Source organism: Bufo gargarizans, chromosome 1 (assembly GCF_014858855.1).
Source record: "Bufo gargarizans isolate SCDJY-AF-19 chromosome 1, ASM1485885v1, whole genome shotgun sequence".
Classification (NCBI taxonomy): domain Eukaryota; kingdom Metazoa; phylum Chordata; class Amphibia; order Anura; family Bufonidae; genus Bufo; species Bufo gargarizans.
The window spans coordinates 390,179,354-390,198,430 of record NC_058080.1 but is presented as its reverse complement, the minus strand read 5'-3'; the positions used below and the strand labels follow the sequence as shown (position 1 = coordinate 390,198,430).

General features: G+C 44.5%; 1 protein-coding gene across 1 annotated transcript in view; it reads right to left on the bottom strand.

Annotated features, from left to right (window-relative positions):
- The window catches only part of LOC122931611 (coiled-coil domain-containing protein 17-like), a 45,090-nt gene that overhangs the window by 19,098 nt on the left and 6,915 nt on the right, over positions 1-19,077 (bottom strand). Inside the window, exons 3-6 of the mRNA XM_044285689.1 lie at positions 17,557-17,689; positions 13,932-14,085; positions 10,005-10,124; positions 9,140-9,279 (exon numbers count right to left, since the gene is read on the bottom strand). Of these exons, the coding sequence (XP_044141624.1) occupies positions 9,140-9,279; positions 10,005-10,124; positions 13,932-14,085; positions 17,557-17,689 (547 nt within the window). The remainder of the gene's footprint in view (positions 1-9,139; positions 9,280-10,004; positions 10,125-13,931; positions 14,086-17,556; positions 17,690-19,077) is intronic.

Genomic DNA, 19,077 nt, shown 5'->3' with positions numbered 1-19,077 from the left:
AAATTGGAACATATGAGATAGACTCATTACATGCAAAGCAAGATATTTCAAGCATTTATTTGTTATAATTTGTATGATTATGACTTACAACTTATGAAACCCCAAAGTCACAATTTTAAGGTCCCCTGTGCTCAGGGGGTATGGATTAATTAGCTGACTACAGTGTGACACTTTGAGTCTAGAATATTGAACCTTTTCACAAAATTCAAATTTTAAGCTGCATTAATGCAATTCCTTTTAATTTGCATTACTGAAATAAATGGACTTTTGCACGATATAATTTTTTTTTCGAGTTTCAACTGTATGTGTCAATGCTTGCATTGATACAGATCATGACAAGCATACACATCATATACTATCAAGCAGTTAAAAAAGTATTTCAACTATAGACGTTTATTCCTCGCCTATCTTCCCATTGATGAACTGTCTCAATGTAAAATGGTTTTCTTATGGCAGCTGATATACAGTATATGAGGGGATAAAGCAAGTGCGAATGTTCCATATGGTAGCCTTTCAGACGACTGGCCATCCATTGAAATACATGGATGGCTTAAACCCACTAAACCTGTCCGTGCAGTTTTCTGCTCTGGTTCATAAGGAGAGATGCTAAGGTGAGATTACCTCATATGACATCTATAGGCTCTAATAGGTCATATGCACAGGGGCTGCCTTACCGTATATACTCGAGTATAAGCCGACCCGAGTATAAGCCGAGGCCCCTAATTTTACCCCCAAAAATGGGAAAAATTAGTGACTCGAGTATAAGACTAGGGTGGGAAATGCAGCTATAATGCAGAGTGTATGTGTATATAATGCACACACTCTACATTATATACACACATCTGCAAGAGGGTGACTCAGATTGATGGGAGTCTGACTCTGACTCCCTGTATTTAATGCAGAGTGTGTGCATTATATACACACACACTCTGCATTAAATACAGGGAGCCATCCACAGATCTCCCCCCCTAAACAGTGCCATCCACAGATTCCCCCCTAAACAGTGCCATCCACAGATCCCCCCTCCCCTAAACAGTGCCAGGATGGCACTGTTTAGGGGAGGGGGGATCTGTGGATAGCACTGTAGGGGGATCTGTGGATGGCACTGCCATCCACAGATCCCCCTACAGTGCCATCCACAGACCCCCTCCCCGACGCTCACAGCAGTATATTTATAAAGTAGTATTCATCAGTATTCTTTAACTTTGGATATCTTACTTTGTCTTTACTCCGGTAATAGCAGCCGCAGGCAGTGCGGGGAGCGGTGCTCACTCACTGACGTCACGCGCCTGCTCCCACTAGGCGGCGCAGGCGCGTGACATCAGTGAGTGAGCGCCGCCCCCCGCACTGCCTGCATTACCGGAGCAAAGACAAAGTAAGATAGTAGACTCGAGTATAAGACGAGGAGGCTTTTTGAGCACAAAAATTTGTGCCCAAAAACTCGTCTTATACTCGAGTATATACGGTAATTTGTTTTCAAGTTAGCAACACTTATGGTTTATTCTAGGGATAGGCCATGAATTTGTGATGTGGGAGGCCTCAAACCAATGTCTCCTATCAATCAGAACAAAATAGTAAAAGAGCTTGATGGAGCCCCAAAACCCTTCTTTAGGTGTTTTGCCTCCAAACGTATTGTATTTAACAAATCTGTCCGAACCGCACACAATAGGTAACGAATAGAGTTGAGCGGACACCTGGATGTTCGGGTTCGAGAAGTTCGGCCGAACTTTTCGGCACTAAAAAGGCTGTAAAACAGCCCAGGAAAGAGCTAGAAGGCTGCAAAAGGCAGCAACATGTAGGTAAATCCCCTGCAAACAAATGTGGATAGGGAAATGAATAAAAATAAAAATAAAATAAATAAAAATTAACCAATATCAATTGGAGAGAGGTCCCATAGCAGAGAATCAGGCTTCACGTCAGCCACCACTGCAACAGTCCATTGGCATATATTTAGGCCCAGGCACCCAGGCAGAGGAGAGAGGTCCCGTAACAGAGAATCTGGCTTCATGTCAGCAGAGAATCAGTCTGCATGTCATAGCAGAGAACCAGGCTTCACGTCAGCCACCACTGCAACAGTCCATTGGCATATATTTAGGCCCAGCACCCAGGCAGAGGAGAGAGGTCCCGTAACAGAGAATCTGGCTTCATGTCAGCAGAGAATCAGTCTGCATGTCATAGCAGAGAATCAGGCTTCACGTCAGCCACCACTGCAACAGTCCATTGTCATATATTTAGGCCCAGCACCCAGGCAGAGGAGAGAGGTCCCGTAACAGAGAATCTGGCTTCATGTGTAGTGTCCCACTAGGTATGGGTGGGCACTACACAAGGGTCAATTGGTGTGCGCATTACTCTTACTTACAAGGAACAGAAATGTCATATTTTATTCTGCATTTAATGTATGTTTTACTGTGTTGTTAGATGCAATGTACCCCTGTCTAATGCAGCAGCAGGCCTAGTTGGGTGTAGTTAGACATCCCAGACACTAGAGGGAGATAGGGAGCCCCTAGTATAAATGTCCAGGCCCAGACAGGGAGAGGGAGTGCAGAGTCAGGAGTCTGAGAAGACAGAGGCCAGTAAGCCTGCTCCTGACATGCAGCTGGATAGCCCTGGCTGCTAGTGATGTCCAGGAGGCTGTTGAGAAGCTCCAGCCTGCCTGAAGAACAAGAGAGCCTAAGTTAGCTCTGAAGAGATACCCCAGTTGCAGGATTCAACCTCCTGGGAGAAACCGACAGTTATCCACCTGATAGGAGGAGGCGTCCCAGGGTAAGCCAAGTGCCCCTGATAGGCAGAGGAACCTAGGAACCATTGCAAGCAGTATAATACCTGAGGAAGGTAGTAACCAAGGATATAAGCCACCCTTTTAGGCATCCGGGCCTTGGGAATTATCAAGCCAGAGTAGGAGTTCTAGAAAGGACAGTGTAAAAGTGCAACCTGCTGCTGAGTGCTTGTGGAATTTACCCTCAGTGTAACTTGCATGTCTATTGCCTGCCATACTTGTGAATAAGCCCCTTTTTGTGAAACTGTAATACTGAAGACTATACTACTCCCTGCTGTACAAAGTTGGATTGTCCAGTAAAGTTTACGCTTGGTTCACCGCATACTTGTGTACCGTTATCTTTCCAACCATCACCCGGCGTGCCACCGGCCAAAGGCACTGGCGTCACGAATACCACAGGGACCTTGCCCCAGGCACACAAAATACCTGTAACATCCAGGGCACCTCAACTACCATCCGGCCTGGTCCCTATCTACAGAGCGTGCCCCAGAGGAACTGTGTCCACCTCTCCTTCACTGCCACGCGCCTGCCCAGGGCTCTTCAAATATAGTGAGTACCCTCGATTGCCCATAACTGTGACCTCACTTCGTCATACCCTGCAGGTCTGGCGTGTTGCACATGTCAGCAGAGAATCAGTCTGCATGTCATAGCAGAGAATCAGGCTTCACGTCAGCCACCACTGCAACAGTCCATTGTCATATATTAAGGCCCAGCACCCAGGCAGAGGAGAGAGGTCCCGTAACAGAGAATGTGAACGCCGGATGTGAACGCCGGAAGCGCGAACAGACGGCCCGCACTTTATGCAGCAGCTCTGACATGTCGGGGTGGTTGTGAATGAACTTCTGCACCACCAAATTCAGCACATGCGCCAAGCAAGGGATGTGCGTCAAACCGGCTAGTCCCAGAGCTGCAACGAGATTTTGCCCATTATCGCACACCACCAGGCCGGGCTTGAGGCTCACCGGCAGCAACTACTCGTCGGTCTGTTGTTCTATACCCCGCCACAACTCCTGTGCGGTGTGGGGCCTGTCCCCCAAACATATGAGTTTCAGAATGGCCTGCTGACGTTTACCCCGGGCTGTGGTGAAGTTGGTGGTGAAGGTGTGTGGCTGACTGGATGAGCAGGTGGAAGAAGAGGAGGAGGAAGCCGAGAAGGACGAGGTGGCAACTGGAGGCAAAGAATGTTGCCCTGCAATCCTTGGCGGCGGAAGGACGTGCGCCAAACAGCTCTCCGCCTGGGGCCCAGCTGCCACTACATTTACCCAGTGTGCAGTTAGGGAGATATAGCGTCCCTGGCCGTGCTTACTGGTCCACGTATCTGTGGTTAGGTGGACCTTGCCACAGATGGCGTTGCGCAGTGCACACTTGATTTTATCAGATACTTGGTTGTGCAGGGAAGGCACGGCTCTCTTGGAGAAGTAGTGCCGGCTAGGAACAACATACTGTGGGACAGCAAGCGACATGAGCTGTTTGAAGCTGTCTGTGTCCACCAGCCTAAATGACAGCATTTCATAGGCCAGTAGTTTAGAAATGCTGGCATTCAGGGCCAGGGATCGAGGGTGGCTAGGTGGGAATTTACGCTTTCTCTCAAATGTTTGTGAGATGGAGAGCTGAACGCTGCCGTGTGACATGGTTGAGATGCTTGGTGACGGAGGTGGTGGTGTTGGTGGTACATCCCCTGTTTGCTGGGCGGCAGGTGCCAACGTTCCTCCAGAGGCGGAGGAAGAGGCCGAGGCGGCAGCAGCAGAAGAGGCCGAGGCGGCAGCAGAAGAGGTAGCAGGGGGAGCCTGAGTGACTTCCTTGTTTTTAAGGTGTTTACTCCACTGCAGTTCATGCTTTGCATGCAGGTGCCTGGTCATGCAGGTTGTGCTAAGGTTCAGAACGTTAATGCCTCGCTTCAGGCTCTGATGGCACAGCGTGCAAACCACTCGGGTCTTGTCGTCAGCACATTGTTTGAAGAAGTGCCATGCCAGGGAACTCCTTGAAGCTGCCTTTGGGGTGCTCGGTCCCAGATGGCGGTGGTCAGTAGCAGGCGGATTCTCTTGGCAGCGGGTGTTCTGCTTTTGCCCACTGCTCCCTCTTTTGCTACGCTGTTGGCTCGGTCTCACCACTGCCTCTTCCTCCGAACTGTGAAAGTCAGTGGCACGACCTTCATTCCATGTGGGGTCTAGGACCTCATCGTCCCCTGCATCGTCTTCCACCCAGTCTTGATCCCTGACCTCCTGTTCAGTCTGCACACTGCAGAAAGACGCAGCAGTTGGCACCTGTGTTTCGTCATCATCAGAGACATGCTGAGGTGGTATTCCCATGTCCTCATCATCAGGAAACATAAGTGGTTGTGCGTCAGTGCATTCTATGTCTTCCACCGCTGGGGAAGGGCTAGGTGGATGCCCTTGGGAAACCCTGCCAGCGGAGTCTTCAAACAGCATAAGAGACTGCTGCATAACTTGCGGCTCAGACAGTTTCCCTGGTATGCATGGGGGTGATGTGACAGACTGATGGGCTTGGTTTTCAGGCGCCATCTGTGCGCTTTCTCCAGAAGACTGGGTGGGAGATAACGTGAACGTGCTGGATCCACTGTCGGCCACCCAGTTGACTAATGCCTGTACCTGCTCAGGCCTTACCATCCTTAGAACGGCATTGGGCCCCACCAAATATCGCTGTAAATTATGGCGGCTACTGGGATCTGAGGTAGTTGGTACACTAGGACGTGTGGCTGTGGCAGAACGGCCACGTCCTCTCCCAGCACCAGAGGGTCCACTAACACCACCACGACCATGTCCGCGTCCCTTACTAGATGTTTTCCTCATTGCTACCGTTCACCACAATAAGAAAAATATTATTTGGCCCAATGTATTGAATTCAAATTTAGGCCTTTTTTTTTTTACAGACACCTAACACTATCTGGCTATCTATTTAGGTACCGTATTACACTAATACAGGCACAGCAGTAACAACAGATTTAGCTGGATATAAATTTGAGGCCTATTATTTAGGCGCTGGGTGACAGGTATAGGTTTACTGACAGAATTAGACTTGGAAATGCACAGTAGCGTGTGTGTGAAGTTATTCAGAATGACCCTATGTGCACCTTGAATCTTATATACCCTTTTAGGGATAGATTTAAAATAGCTCTGATACAGCAGAAACCACTAAATTAGGAAATTGCAAAATTGGGAATTGTATTTCAACCCAGAACAAAAACTGTGCTTTGACGGACACTAAATAACTTGACCAGCCACAGCAGTAACGACAGATTTAGCTGGATATAAATTTGAGGCCTATTATTTAGAAGCTGGGTGACAGATATACGTTTACTGACAGAATTAGACTGGGATATGGCCAAAAAATAACCACACTATTGCTGGTTAAATGCACTTGGTGTGACAGCTTGACCAACCACACTATTGAGGGTTAAATGCACTTGGTGACAGGCTCAGCTTGCCCCTGATGTAGTATATGGCCAAAAAATAACCAGACTATTGATGGTTAAATGCACTTGGTGTTACAGCTTGACCCTGATGTAGGATTTAGCCAAAAAACAACCACACCATTGAGGGTTAAATGCACTTGGTGACAGGCTCAGCTTGCCCCTGATGTAGTATATGGCCAAAAATAACCACACTATTGCTGGTTAAATGCACTTGGTGTGACAGCTTGACCCTGATGTAGGATTTAGCCAAAAAACAACCACACCATTGAGCGTTAAATGCACTTGGTGACAGGCTCAGCTTGCCCCTGATGTAGTATATGGCCAAAAATAACCACACTATTGCTGGTTAAATGCACTTGGTGTGACAGCTTGACCCTGATGTAGGATTTAGCCAAAAAACAACCACACCATTGAGGGTTAAATGCACTTGGTGACAGGCTCAGCTTGCCCCTGATGTAGTATATGGCCAAAAAATAACCACACTATTGCTGGTTAAATGCACTTGGTGTGACAGCTTGACCCTGATGTAGGATTTAGCCAAAAAACAACCACACCATTGAGGGTTAAATGCACTTGGTGACAGGCTCAGCTTTCCCCTGATGTAGTATATGGCCAAAAAATAACCACACTATTGCTGGTTAAATGCACTTGGTGTGACAGCTTGACCCTGATGTAGGATTTAGCCAAAAAACAACCACACCATTGAGGGTTAAATGCACTTGGTGGCAGCTTGTGCTGGCACACCACAAGACACAAAATGGCCGCCGATCACCCCAGAAAAAAGTGACTGAAAAACGCTCAGCCTAAAAACAGTGAGCAATTCAATAGCAGCAGTTCAATCATCCACAGCTGCAGATCGATCTCTGAATGAAGTCTTTTGGAGGAGTTAATCACTGCCTAATCTCGCCCTAACGTCGCAGCTGCAACCTCTCCCTATGCTGATCAGAGCAGAGTGACGGGCGGCGCTATGTGACTCCAGCTTAAATAGAGGCTGGGTCACATGGTGCTCTGGCCATTCACAGCCATGCCAATAGTAGGCATGGCTGTGACGGCCTCTTGGGGCAAGTAGTATGACGCTTGTTGATTGGCTGCTTTGCAGCCTTTCAAAAAGCGCCAAGAAAGCGACGAACATCGAACCCGAACCCGGACTTTTACGAAAATGTCCGGGTTCGGGTCCGTGTCACGGACACCCCAAAATTCGGTACGAACCCGAACTATACAGTTCGGGTTCGCTCATCCCTAGTAACGAATCTATCTGAAATATAAAATAATCAGAACTATCACATGCCCATTAATTGGGAATGAATTGTATACACAGATAATTATAGCAGAACAAAGGAAGGTTTATCCACAAAGCTGTCTAGTAGGTTATGGAAACTACAGTAATGGGTGCTGACCTGACTCATGCCATGGATAGTTAATCATCAAAAGCGTGCTACCCAAAGAATGAGTCTTAAGTTCATACATAATACCTTATTTAAAAGATATTGTAAAAGCTAGGGATGTCCTGATACCATTTTTTTAAGACTGAGTACGAGTACCGATACTTTTATTTAAGTACTCACCGATACCAATTTTAACAATAAAATACACACACATGTATTTTGTGACCACTGACCAACCAAAAGGCCCAATGTGATGTTATACTGTATGGGGGCAGCCACAAGGAGACATTATACTGTATGGGGGCAGCCACAAGGAGACGTTATACTGTATGGGGGCAGCCACAAGGGGACGTTATACTATATGGGGGCAGCCACAAGCAGACATTATACTGTATGGGGGCAGCCACAAGGAGACGTTATACTGTATGGGGGCAGCCACAAGGGGACGTTATACTGTATGGGGGCAGCCACAAGGAAACGTTATACTGTATGGGGGCCACAAGGAGATATTTTACTGTATGGGGGCCACAAGGAGATGTTATACTGTATGGGGGCAGCCACAAGGAGACGTTATACTGTATGGGGGCAGCCACGAGGAGACGTTATACTGTATGGGGGCAGCCACAAGGAGATGTTATACTGTATGGGCGAAGCCACAAGGAGATGCTATTCTGTATGGGGGCAGCCACAAGGAGACGTTAGACTGTATGGGGGCAGCCACAAGGAGACTGTATGGGGGCCACAAGGAGACATACTGTAAGGAGTCAGGACAACAATTTTTGAAGCCCCTCCCTTCTTAGTATAATAGTCTTGTGGCCATCATACAGTAATTTATATTTCTAATTGCCCTAACGCCTGCTTTTAGAGATCAATGTGCAGCTTGCAGGCAGGAAGGGAAGGACCAGGGCCATAGAAGACAGACACAACACCTTTATTTCTTTCTGTCTGTGACCACTTGGGCTGGTTATAATCTTCTAACTAAGCTTTATACACTTACTAGGGTCGGTTCCTATAACTTTTAAAACTACTGGCAGGCGAACTCTGTTTGAGGAGGCTGGAGGGTGTCTGGACTCTGGAGAGGCTTTTTGCGCGGCTGGCTTGCTCCTGTGCTCCGATTCGGAGATCAGATGTCTGTGGGTGGAGTCATCGGGAACATGGGGGGAGGAGCCGGTGGCGGCCGCTGCGGAAAGTGTGAATCAGAGCAGCCGCGGGAAAAGTCTCTTTCCAGAAAACCTCCTAACACCACAGAACTGGTCACGTCGGATGGCTGTGGACGGAGTCTTAAACATGCGAGGAGCCGGGGACAGCGGAGGACGCTGGTAATCAGGGCGAGGGGCGGAGACTGGGAGCAAGAAGAAGCTGTTTTTGCTGTGCGAGATGCAGGGGCAGGCTGCGGACGGACACAGACACATTTAGAAGCGGCGGACAGGTATCGGCAGTGGTATCGGGGACATTTGCACGAGTACAAGTACTCGTGCAAATGTCCGGTATCGGGACATCCCTAGTAAAAGCTGTCATGAATAAAAGATTAAGTGTGCAACTTACTTTTGCTTTTCTTCTTCCGAATGAAGTGTGCACGTTTCTCTCTTTGTTCCATGAGCTGTGCCTCAGTAAGAAGATCCTGTAAATTCGCCAATATAATTTGATCATTTCCACCATTCTGTAGATAGGCCATGCGTAAAGCACTATGCAAAGGAGTAAATGAGAGATGGTTCAAGGTTTTCTAAAACAAAAATTGCTCCCTAAACGTTGCGATGAAGCTAGGGACTCTCGCTTCATGCTTCCTTGATGGGGTATCACACTTTAAGCTTTTTTTAATTGTATTCTTTAGCAGCAAAAATGTCCACAGCAGTGCACAGATAGGCATCACTCACATGGGTCCCTGTCCCCATTAGGCCTGACAATCTAAATTCCAAATTAACTTATCAGTATGTTTTTGCTGTGTGGGAGGAAAGTGGTGAAAACTGACGCAAACACGGGGAGAACATACAAACTCCATGTAAATGTGTCCCATGGTTGGACTCAAACTCTAGACCCTGAAGTTGCAAGACAACAGTACCATTATGCTGCCGATGGTGCATGAATTAGATATACCATAAAACTTTGACCATTGGAAGTTCAATTGCTGGAACGTACACTGAGGCAGTGCCTCATGAGGCAAGAGCTATGATCCTTGATTCAAGTCTACTGATATTGTCCTCTGGACCCTAGTAGAGTCTAAAATCTACCTCCTCTCTGATTCCTCATGATCAGTCATTTCTATATAGCACTGAAAGAATGATCATATATTACAAGGGTCTACACCATGAGTAACTTCATACTTTACGTATAAACATTAGTGTACCTACAGGTGATTTGTATGTTTTTGCACCCTTTATTTACTGTAGACTCCAGGATAAAAAATGTTTACCTGATTTCAGAGGTCAAGCATCCACCTCCAAAAATTGGAACAAATGGTTGTTGAATTGGAGCTCTTTCTATTTTCCGAGAGAATGGGTATTCACTGTGTTTTGTTGCAATTCCTTTTTTTCTAGAATATAAAGCTCAAATAATAAAGAAAATCCAAATCCTTTTAGAAGTTTTTTATGCTTTCAAATGTTTTGATGCTGTTTTTTTATTTAGTTTTTGAAGCCAATTCCAGAGTGGATACTAAACGGAAAGGAAAGATCCTACTTCTCTGTTTTTAAATCTACTGCTAGGTTTGGCTTCAAAAATTGCATCAAAATGGCTTGTGAGAACCACTCTAAATTTGACACTTAAAATATTAGGAGATCAAATTCATAGTCATGACCTAAGAGGTTCTCTTTTACAATATTTTAGAGCTCACAGGCAACTCTTTATAATAAGAATAATAATCTTTATTTATATAGTGTCAACATATTCCTCAGTGCTTTACAGTTCAGACTCTTTTAACCTGATGCTATTACCATCAGTGAAGGCACAAAATTAGATACCATCCCAGTCTATAACCATATTCCTAAATAATATTCAAACGCTAATGAAAGTTTGTCTTAAAGAGGACCCATCACTGTTCCTGACATGACTGTTTTAGTAGCTGTTGTATTCCCCATGTAATAACAGTGTTGGGACATGACTATGTTGTGCCATTCTTCTTGGTAGAAGTTCATGGATAAAGGTACAGATGAGAGTTACCAGTTTGGGGGGGGGGGGGGGGGGGGGCTCTGCACAGTCTGACACTATCCAATCAGTGCTACCAGTGTCAGACTGGTAACTGGTAACTCCCATCTGTACCTTTAGCCATAAAAGTCTAGCAGGAATAGCAAAAGAACAGCACAAGATAGAATCATAAGAAAACAAGCTCCAGAATTGTTGTTACTAACTACAACTGACATGTCAGAAGAGGTCAGTGGCATAGCGCTCATCCCTGTAGTCATCTGTATCACAGTCCTCAGGACAGCAATACAGATGCATGTGCTGCGGGGCAGGGGAGGGAGAGGCTGTACAGAGCGGAACACAGGTCGGAGGGGAGGGGAAGTATAAGTGTTTATTTTTCTATATGGTACAATAATGGCTACTGGCACATAATTGGGGGGCCATCTATGAGGGGCACTTCTAACTGGCACATGATTGGGGGGCCATCTATGTCTATGGGAAGCACTTCTCACTGGCACATGATTAGGGGGCATCTATGGGGGCACATCTTACTAGTACATTATTGGGGGGCACTGTTCTGGCATCTATGGGGGCACATCTTACTGGCACATTATTGGGGGCCCTGTGGGGGCATCTATGGGGGCACTTCTTACTGGCACATTATTGGGGGCACTTTTTACTGGCACATTATTGAGGACATCTACTGAGGCCACAAAGAAGAAGTATTTTATATGGGGGGCAATGTATAGGGGCATTTTATACTGGGGCACATTATGGTGGGTACTATGGGGAATGGGAGAGAGGAGTACTATGGGCTCATCTATGGGGGCACTAAGAAGGGGTATTTTATACTTGCAAATTATGGGGAACACTGAGGGCATATACTGGGGCATTTTATAATGGTACATTATGGGGGGCTCTAGGAGGAAGGGGGAGAGGAGCACTATGGGGGTATTTTATACTGGCACATCATGGGGGCACTATGGGGAAATTAGCTCAACTGGGGGCATTAAAAAGGAGTTTTGCACATTATAAGGAGAATTATTACTACTGGGGGGCATTATGGTAGGCTTTATTACTACTAGGGGTCTAGGGGGAACATGATTACTAGTATGAGCACTATGGGAGCATTATTACCTCTGGGGTACAGTGGGGACATGTTGGGGGCACTGTAGGAGCACTATTACTACCATGTATGCTCTAGCAGAGAATTATTCCTATTGGTGGGACTTTTGGGAGCACTATTACTGTGGGGGCACCTTGGCACAGTATCAGCCTACCACAATTATATTAGTGTCAGGGGCACTATTTGTTGGGCGCACTATCTGCATGGTACTACTATTATCGGGGGGTTTATCTGTTTCTGCAGTATAGTATTGGGGAGCACAGCAGCACAATATTGGGGGTGGTAGGATGATTTGTCCAGAAGATGGGAGGATGATGGAAAAGTAGTAAACAAAGATTTCTTTTTGTCAAACTGGCCCAATTCGTGTTCTGGTCTGAAGGTCTGAAAGGAGAAGATGAGGAAAGAGAACATCTACATCAAAGGAGACATCACTGGATGTAAGAGGTATGTGGCGCTGTGTTACCCTGTATGTTCTTGTAGTGATGGGAGGGTGGATATAGAATTTGGCGCACCCTGCCACATCTTGACCCCAGACTTCAGGTCACACTGTGTGTGTTCTGAATTCTGGGGGCTCACACCCATCTACTACATTATCCGTACACAGAGAGTTATGGCCGTGTTATCTGTGGTGTTACATAGGACTGCAGGTGACATCTACTACATTATCTGTACACAGAGTTATCACCGTGTTATCTGTGGTGTTACATAGGACTGCAAGTGACATCTACTACATTATCTGTAAAAAAAGGGGGCGTGGCCACAGGTTGGAGGGGGGGGGGGGGCGCAATACTTGGCTAGCCCCGGGTGCTGGCAACCCACGCTACACCACTGGGAGAGGTTACAGGTCCTCTTTAAAGTTTTCATGACAACAATGTATTCTTTCTGCATGCTGTTTAACGTTGAAAGAAAATACTGCATACTTAAAAGACATGGACTAAAAACTGTCAAGTAAAAAGATAACTTAGCTCACATATAAGCCATTCAAACTAACAGAAACTAAAGAAAATTTTCAGTAAAAAAATAAGAAAAAATTCTACCACATGAGTTATACAGTATTCTATCCACATTTTAGCGCCAAATGGATTCTATTTCATTGGTAGAAATGTTTCCAAGCTTAGAAATACAAACATCAGACACCAACAGGGCCTCATTTTCCCCACTTATAGATGCAATAAATATAATCCAATCTTGGACTCACATACAGTGATGGCTCTCCTGAAAGCTGGTGAAAGTCTTTGGTGCCAAAAACTAAGGTTTTTGAAGATGACCAGTAAGGCAGTAATCTCTCATGGCCTGCCTGTTTCAATAGCTTCATTCTGGAGCATCTATTCTTATGACTGTGTTGTGTCATTCCTTTATTATTCCTGCTACACATTATGAATGAATTACTAGCAATCTGCAATGATGGTCCAGATGGGGGTTACCAGTTGAGGGTGTGTCCCTGCACAGTCTGACACATAGTTACTAAAACAGACATGTCAAGAGAGGAGCTTCTCTTTCATGCATGCTCGATCAGATAAGATCAACAGTAGACAATGATCATGTCATATATCGTTGATCTTTTTTTGTAAATAGGCCTTAGGCTACTTTCACACTTGTGGTAGCTTTTCCCGGCAAGCTGTTCCGGAAAAACCTGCCAGATCCGTGCTATCGCAAGTCCACCGTGCCGCTGGAGGTCCGCTCTGGCCCAATTAACTATAATGGGGGCAGGCAGGAGCAAACATGTCGAGAGGCGGCCAGACCAAAACTACGGCACGCTGCCGTTTTTGTCTGGCCGTCTCACAGCATGTTTACCGTGCTGCAGCCAGACATCCAGCGGCATGGAGGACTTGCGGTAGCATGGATCCGGCAGGTTGTCCCCTCACCGGAACAGCCTGCCGGAAAGGCGTTATGCTGTAGGAGAAGAGGGGTATCTCTAATTTTACAAAATTTATCATTTGTTTCTTACAGTAATCAATGCAGTCATTCATCTGAAACTTAGAAGTACCTGATCAAAAAGACTATAAACGTAAAGTATAGTTAGGCATTATGGGTTGTCCTTTGTAAAAATACAATAAATAAATAAAAATAAGCAATACTAAAAAACATTGGTCTTACATGGCTTCAGTCTGCAGCAGGTCTATTTGTTGCTTCATAGTAGCTAAAAGCTGTTCATTCTTTTGCTCTTGAGCAGTCAAATGTCTTATCATGTTTTCCAAGTAGTCGGTATTACGGGTTCGAGCTGTTATCTCGTTCAGTCTTTGCACGATATCTGTGATTGTGTTAGATGAGATTACATGCATGATTCAGCAACACAGGATCTAGTCTATGGCACTCTAGCACTTACAGAGAACAGGCAAAAATGTTGACTACTAATTATATTAAAAGTAATGAAAAATAATAGTGGAAAACACATTTCAAAGGGATCTGCTCCCATCGGGTTCTTCCAAATTGGGGTATGTCAGATTATCTAATGTAAGTGGACACATGAATATCAATACATCTAACAAAAGGTCTCCACACACCGGTCTGTACCACCATTAGGGCTCATATTCTAAATGTCAAATTAACATAACAGTGCTTTTTTTTATGGGAAAAAGCCCCGGGCGTACCCATGCATACAAACTCCATGCAGATGTTCAAACCTAAGACCTCAGAGCTGCAAGGCAACAGCGCTAACCACAGGGGGGTAGCTAAAGGATCATGGGTCCCTCAGTGCTTTGTAGCCAGGGGCAGGGAAGCACATAGCCTTCGTGCTGCCTGAGTAAAAAATTGAAACAGCACCCCCTCCTTACCAAATTCTTGACCTAACCCCTTCCCTACCGCCAGAGGTGTAACTGGACCAGAATTAACTTTCTATAATACTGGTGTATTTTTATGCGGCCCAAGGGTCTTTGGGTCCCCTTAGGCTCCCGGGCCCAGTAGCGACTGCTACCTTTGCACCCGCTATATAGCTACGCCCCTGGCTAAACATATACCACTATACAGTATATTATTTCATTTAATGTGATCAATACATATCACAGAAAAAAGGCAAATGATGTCAGTTGCAAGATTGCATATTTTGGCCAAAATATCGACTAACTTTTTGGCAGGATGCAGCCAGTTTTTGTAATATCGGGAGACAATGGGGTGTCAGTATATGTGCAGTTTACTTACATTGTTGATGGAATCTGCAGCTGAATCAAATAGTATGGACGTGACCAATAGGCTGTTAGGGTGCTGATGCACATTTAGGTTTTTTAATGCAGTTTTTGAAGCTAAAACCAGGAGTGGATTGAAAAATGTGGAGAAGTAGTATTTACCCTAATACTTTGTCTCCTGTTATGATCCACACCTGATTTTGGCCTCAAAAGCTCCATAAAAAATCTTGAACATGTGTCAGCACCCTTAGCTGGCACGATATACTACACATAACCATAAAAACCCTATCTATGTGCACATAGAGTACTAAGCATCCCCTTCTTTCACAGATGGGAGGTATGTAAATGGATGTTCTTTAGTGTTTTTCACTTGTGCTTCCTTTATCATGTACCATTGGGCCTGGCTGTGTCTTGCAGTGATCTAGTGTTTCAATGTTATATAAGTATGACTATTTTCCAGTAAATTTTTGTACTTTTCAGTGAATTGCTGATGCTTATTGAAAAGTAGTTACATTTTCGGCCGTGCCATCACAGGAAAAGTACACCATTAAAGGGGTTCTCCAGGAATGCTTGGAAAATGGCTGCCAGCAATCTGTCCAAGAATGTGAGCAAGGCTGGTTGCCACCACTTGTAGAGCTGCCTAGCGGAATAAGGACGGGGCCTCACTACACTGGATGGTAATGTTGTGATCCTGCCTATGATATGCCATCATGGCTGAGCAGCCTGACAGGAACACTCACCGATGTGTAGTACAGTCCTGATCAAAAGTTTAAGACCACTTAAAAAATGGCAAAAATCATATTTTACATTGTTGGATCTTAACAAGGATCCAAGTAGAGCTTCAACATGCAACAAGAAGAAATGAGAGTGAGACAAAACATTTTTTGAGCATTAAATTAATTGAAAATAACGATTAAACTAAAACAGGCTGTTTTTCAGCTGATCAAAATTTTAGGACCACATGCCTTTAAAAGGCCAAATCTGTGCAAAGATGTGGATTCATTGTCATTTTCTGTCAGGTAGTCACACGTTGTGATGGCAAAGGCAAAAAAACTCTCCCTTTTTGAACGTGGTCGGGTTGTTGAACTGCATAAGCAGGGTCTCTCACAGTGCGCCATCGCTGCTGAGGTGGGATGCAGTAAGAATTTCTTAAATGATCCTGAGGGTTATGGAACAAAAAAGTCAAGTGGAAGACCCAAACAAATGTCATCAGCACTGAGCCGGAGGATCCAATTGGCTGTCCGTCAAGACACTGGACGATCCTCGACCCAAATTAAGGCTCTTACTGGTGATGACTGCAGCCCCATAACCATCAGACGGCATCTGAGACTGAAGGGCTTCAAAAACAAAAAACGTCTTCAAAGACCTAGTCTCCTTGAACGTCACAGAACTGCTTGTTTGGACTTTGCAAGAGAGCACCAAACATGGGACATTCAAAGGTGGAAGAAAGTTTTATTCTCTGATGAGAATTTTTTTTACCTTGATGGTCCTGATGGTTTCCAACGTTACTGACATGACAAGCAGATCCCACCTGAGATGTTTTCTATGCATCACAGCGGAGGGGGCGCCATAATGGTCTGGGGTGCTTTTTCCTTCAGTGGAACAATGAAGCTTCAGGAAGTGCAGGGGCGTCAAACGGCCGCTGGCTATGTCCAGATGTTGCAGAGAGCATTCCTCATGACTGAGGGCCCTCGTCTGTGTGGTAACGACTGGGGTTTTCAACAGGACAACGCTACAGTACACAATGCCCGCAGGACAAGGGACTTCTTCCAGGAGAATAACATCACTCTTTTGGCCCATACTGCCTGTTCCCCTGATCTAAATTCAATTGAGAACCTTTGGGGATGGATAGCAAGGGAAGTTTACAAAAATGGACAACAGTTCCAGACAGTAGATGGCCTTCGTGCGGCCGTCTTCACCACTTGGAGAAATGTTCCTACTCACCTCATGGAAACGTTTGCATCAACCATGCCGAAACTAATTTTTGAAGTGATCAACAATAACGGCGGAGCTACTCATTACTGAGTTCATGTTTGGAAGTTGGATTTCTGTTTTGGGGGAGTTTAGTTTTTTTTTGGAGGTGTGGTCCTAAACTTTTAATCAGCTGAAAAACAGCCTGTTTCAGTTTATTCGTTGTTTTCATTATATTGAATGCTCAAAAAATGTTTTGTCTCACTCCCATTTCTTCTTGTTGCATGTTGAAGCTCTACTTGGAACCTTGTTAAGATCCAGCCATGCTAAATATGATTTTTTGCCATTTTTCAAGTGGTCTTAAACTTTTGATCAGGACTGTATATGCTAGAGCATAGTGTGTAGGGAGGGCAAGTCCTCTAACCCTCGTAGACAGCCATACAAGTGGAGGAAATCAGTCCTCTCATTCTAAGACTGGTGACCATTTTAAACTCATTCCTGGAGAACCCCTTTAAGGCGTTCCCACTGCAATCAATGTGCATCTATGCTACACAATGTACATATTAGTAAGGCCACTCAATTTTTATTTCCTATTAAAAGACCTTTTAATCACCAGATTACTTTTTAACAGGTATGTTTCTAAGTATGCCTTGGACAACCCTTTTAAATTGGATGTACAGTGACTTTACCATCTCTTTGTTTTTCCAATAGTCTGTTCTGAGACATAATTTCACTGATTTGCTTGCTGTGAGCCTCAGCGAGGTAGCGCAGTTGTGTTTCATTATTCTTTGTCCTGGATTCTGGTGTGGCAATTCCATTCATCTAAAAATAGTAGATTTTGAAAACTATCATTAAAAAACGAGGCCAATTATTAAATACAGAGAAAAGGTATACTGGCTCACCCGTCTCAATTTCTGGTATTACGTGCACTGTTATAGGCCCACCCCTCGGCCTTTTAGTATCAATGGTCTATATTACAAAGTATTAACAGGCACTATGCCACCTAGGGCTGCATTGAAGATTCATTCTTTAATACATCAATTATATCAGACATAAATAATTAAATGAAATATACACTACAAAATACAAAGAATATTCAACAAAAAAAAAAAAATAGAAATGTCAAAAAATGCAATAAACATGTTTGTATCAGAAGCTCATAAGGTGGTTAGTCACTTATTAGTTGTATATATGATCCTTAATCAGGTAAGTAAAAACATGATTCCTATTTTATGAAATATGTACATAAGTAAAGTATTTTATTAAAAAAAATAAAAATAAAAATATCCAGAAAGTGATGAATAATATTGCTTGTTCCAAAAAATTATCAAATTAATCAAAATGTTCTTAATTCATCCAATAAATGTTTCAAATGTCTTTGGTATATCCAATGATTAATGTGTATAACTTAGGCTACTTTCACACTTGCGGCAGAATGATCCGGCAAGCAGTTCTGTCGCCAGAACTGCCTGCCGGATCCGGCAAAACGTATGCCAACTGATGGCATTAGTAAGACTGATCAGGATCCTGATCAGTCTTAAAAATGCCTGATCAGTCCAAAAAAAAAAAATGCATTGAAATGCCGGATCCGTCTTTCCGGTGTCATCCGGCAAAACGGATCTGGCATTTATTTTTTTCACCTTTTTTTTGGTCTGCGCATTTTTTTTCAGAATGCATGGGGGTATGCTTGATTAGTTCTTTTCCGGCATTGAGCCCTTTTGACGGAACTCAGTGCCGGAAAAGAAAAATGGTAGTGTGAAAGTAGCCTTAGGGCTCTTTCACATGAGTGGATGCCGTGCGTGGAATCCGCTGCACGAAAGAATGCCAAGCCGCGCTCCGGACAGCAGAGACACGGAGCATTAACATGACTGATAATGCTCCGTGCCTCTTTACTGCAAAATCACAGTGAGATAAAGTTGACACCGTGATTTTGTAGCAAAAAGATCACAGAAAGGCACGGAGCATTATCAGTCATGTTAATTTTTTGGCATTCTTTCACACAGCAGATTTTACGCACGGCATCCGCTCGTATGAAAGAACCCTTAAAATAGCTATAAATAATCAATAATGTCGCTTAATCCTGATTCAATTTCATTTGCAAATCAGTGTTTTAGGATTGCAGGCAGTTAGTAATGTTACTTAGTCCAAATAGTATACATAATTTCATTTAAGGATCAATGTTCATGATTATTTGTTGTCTTTCATCTCCT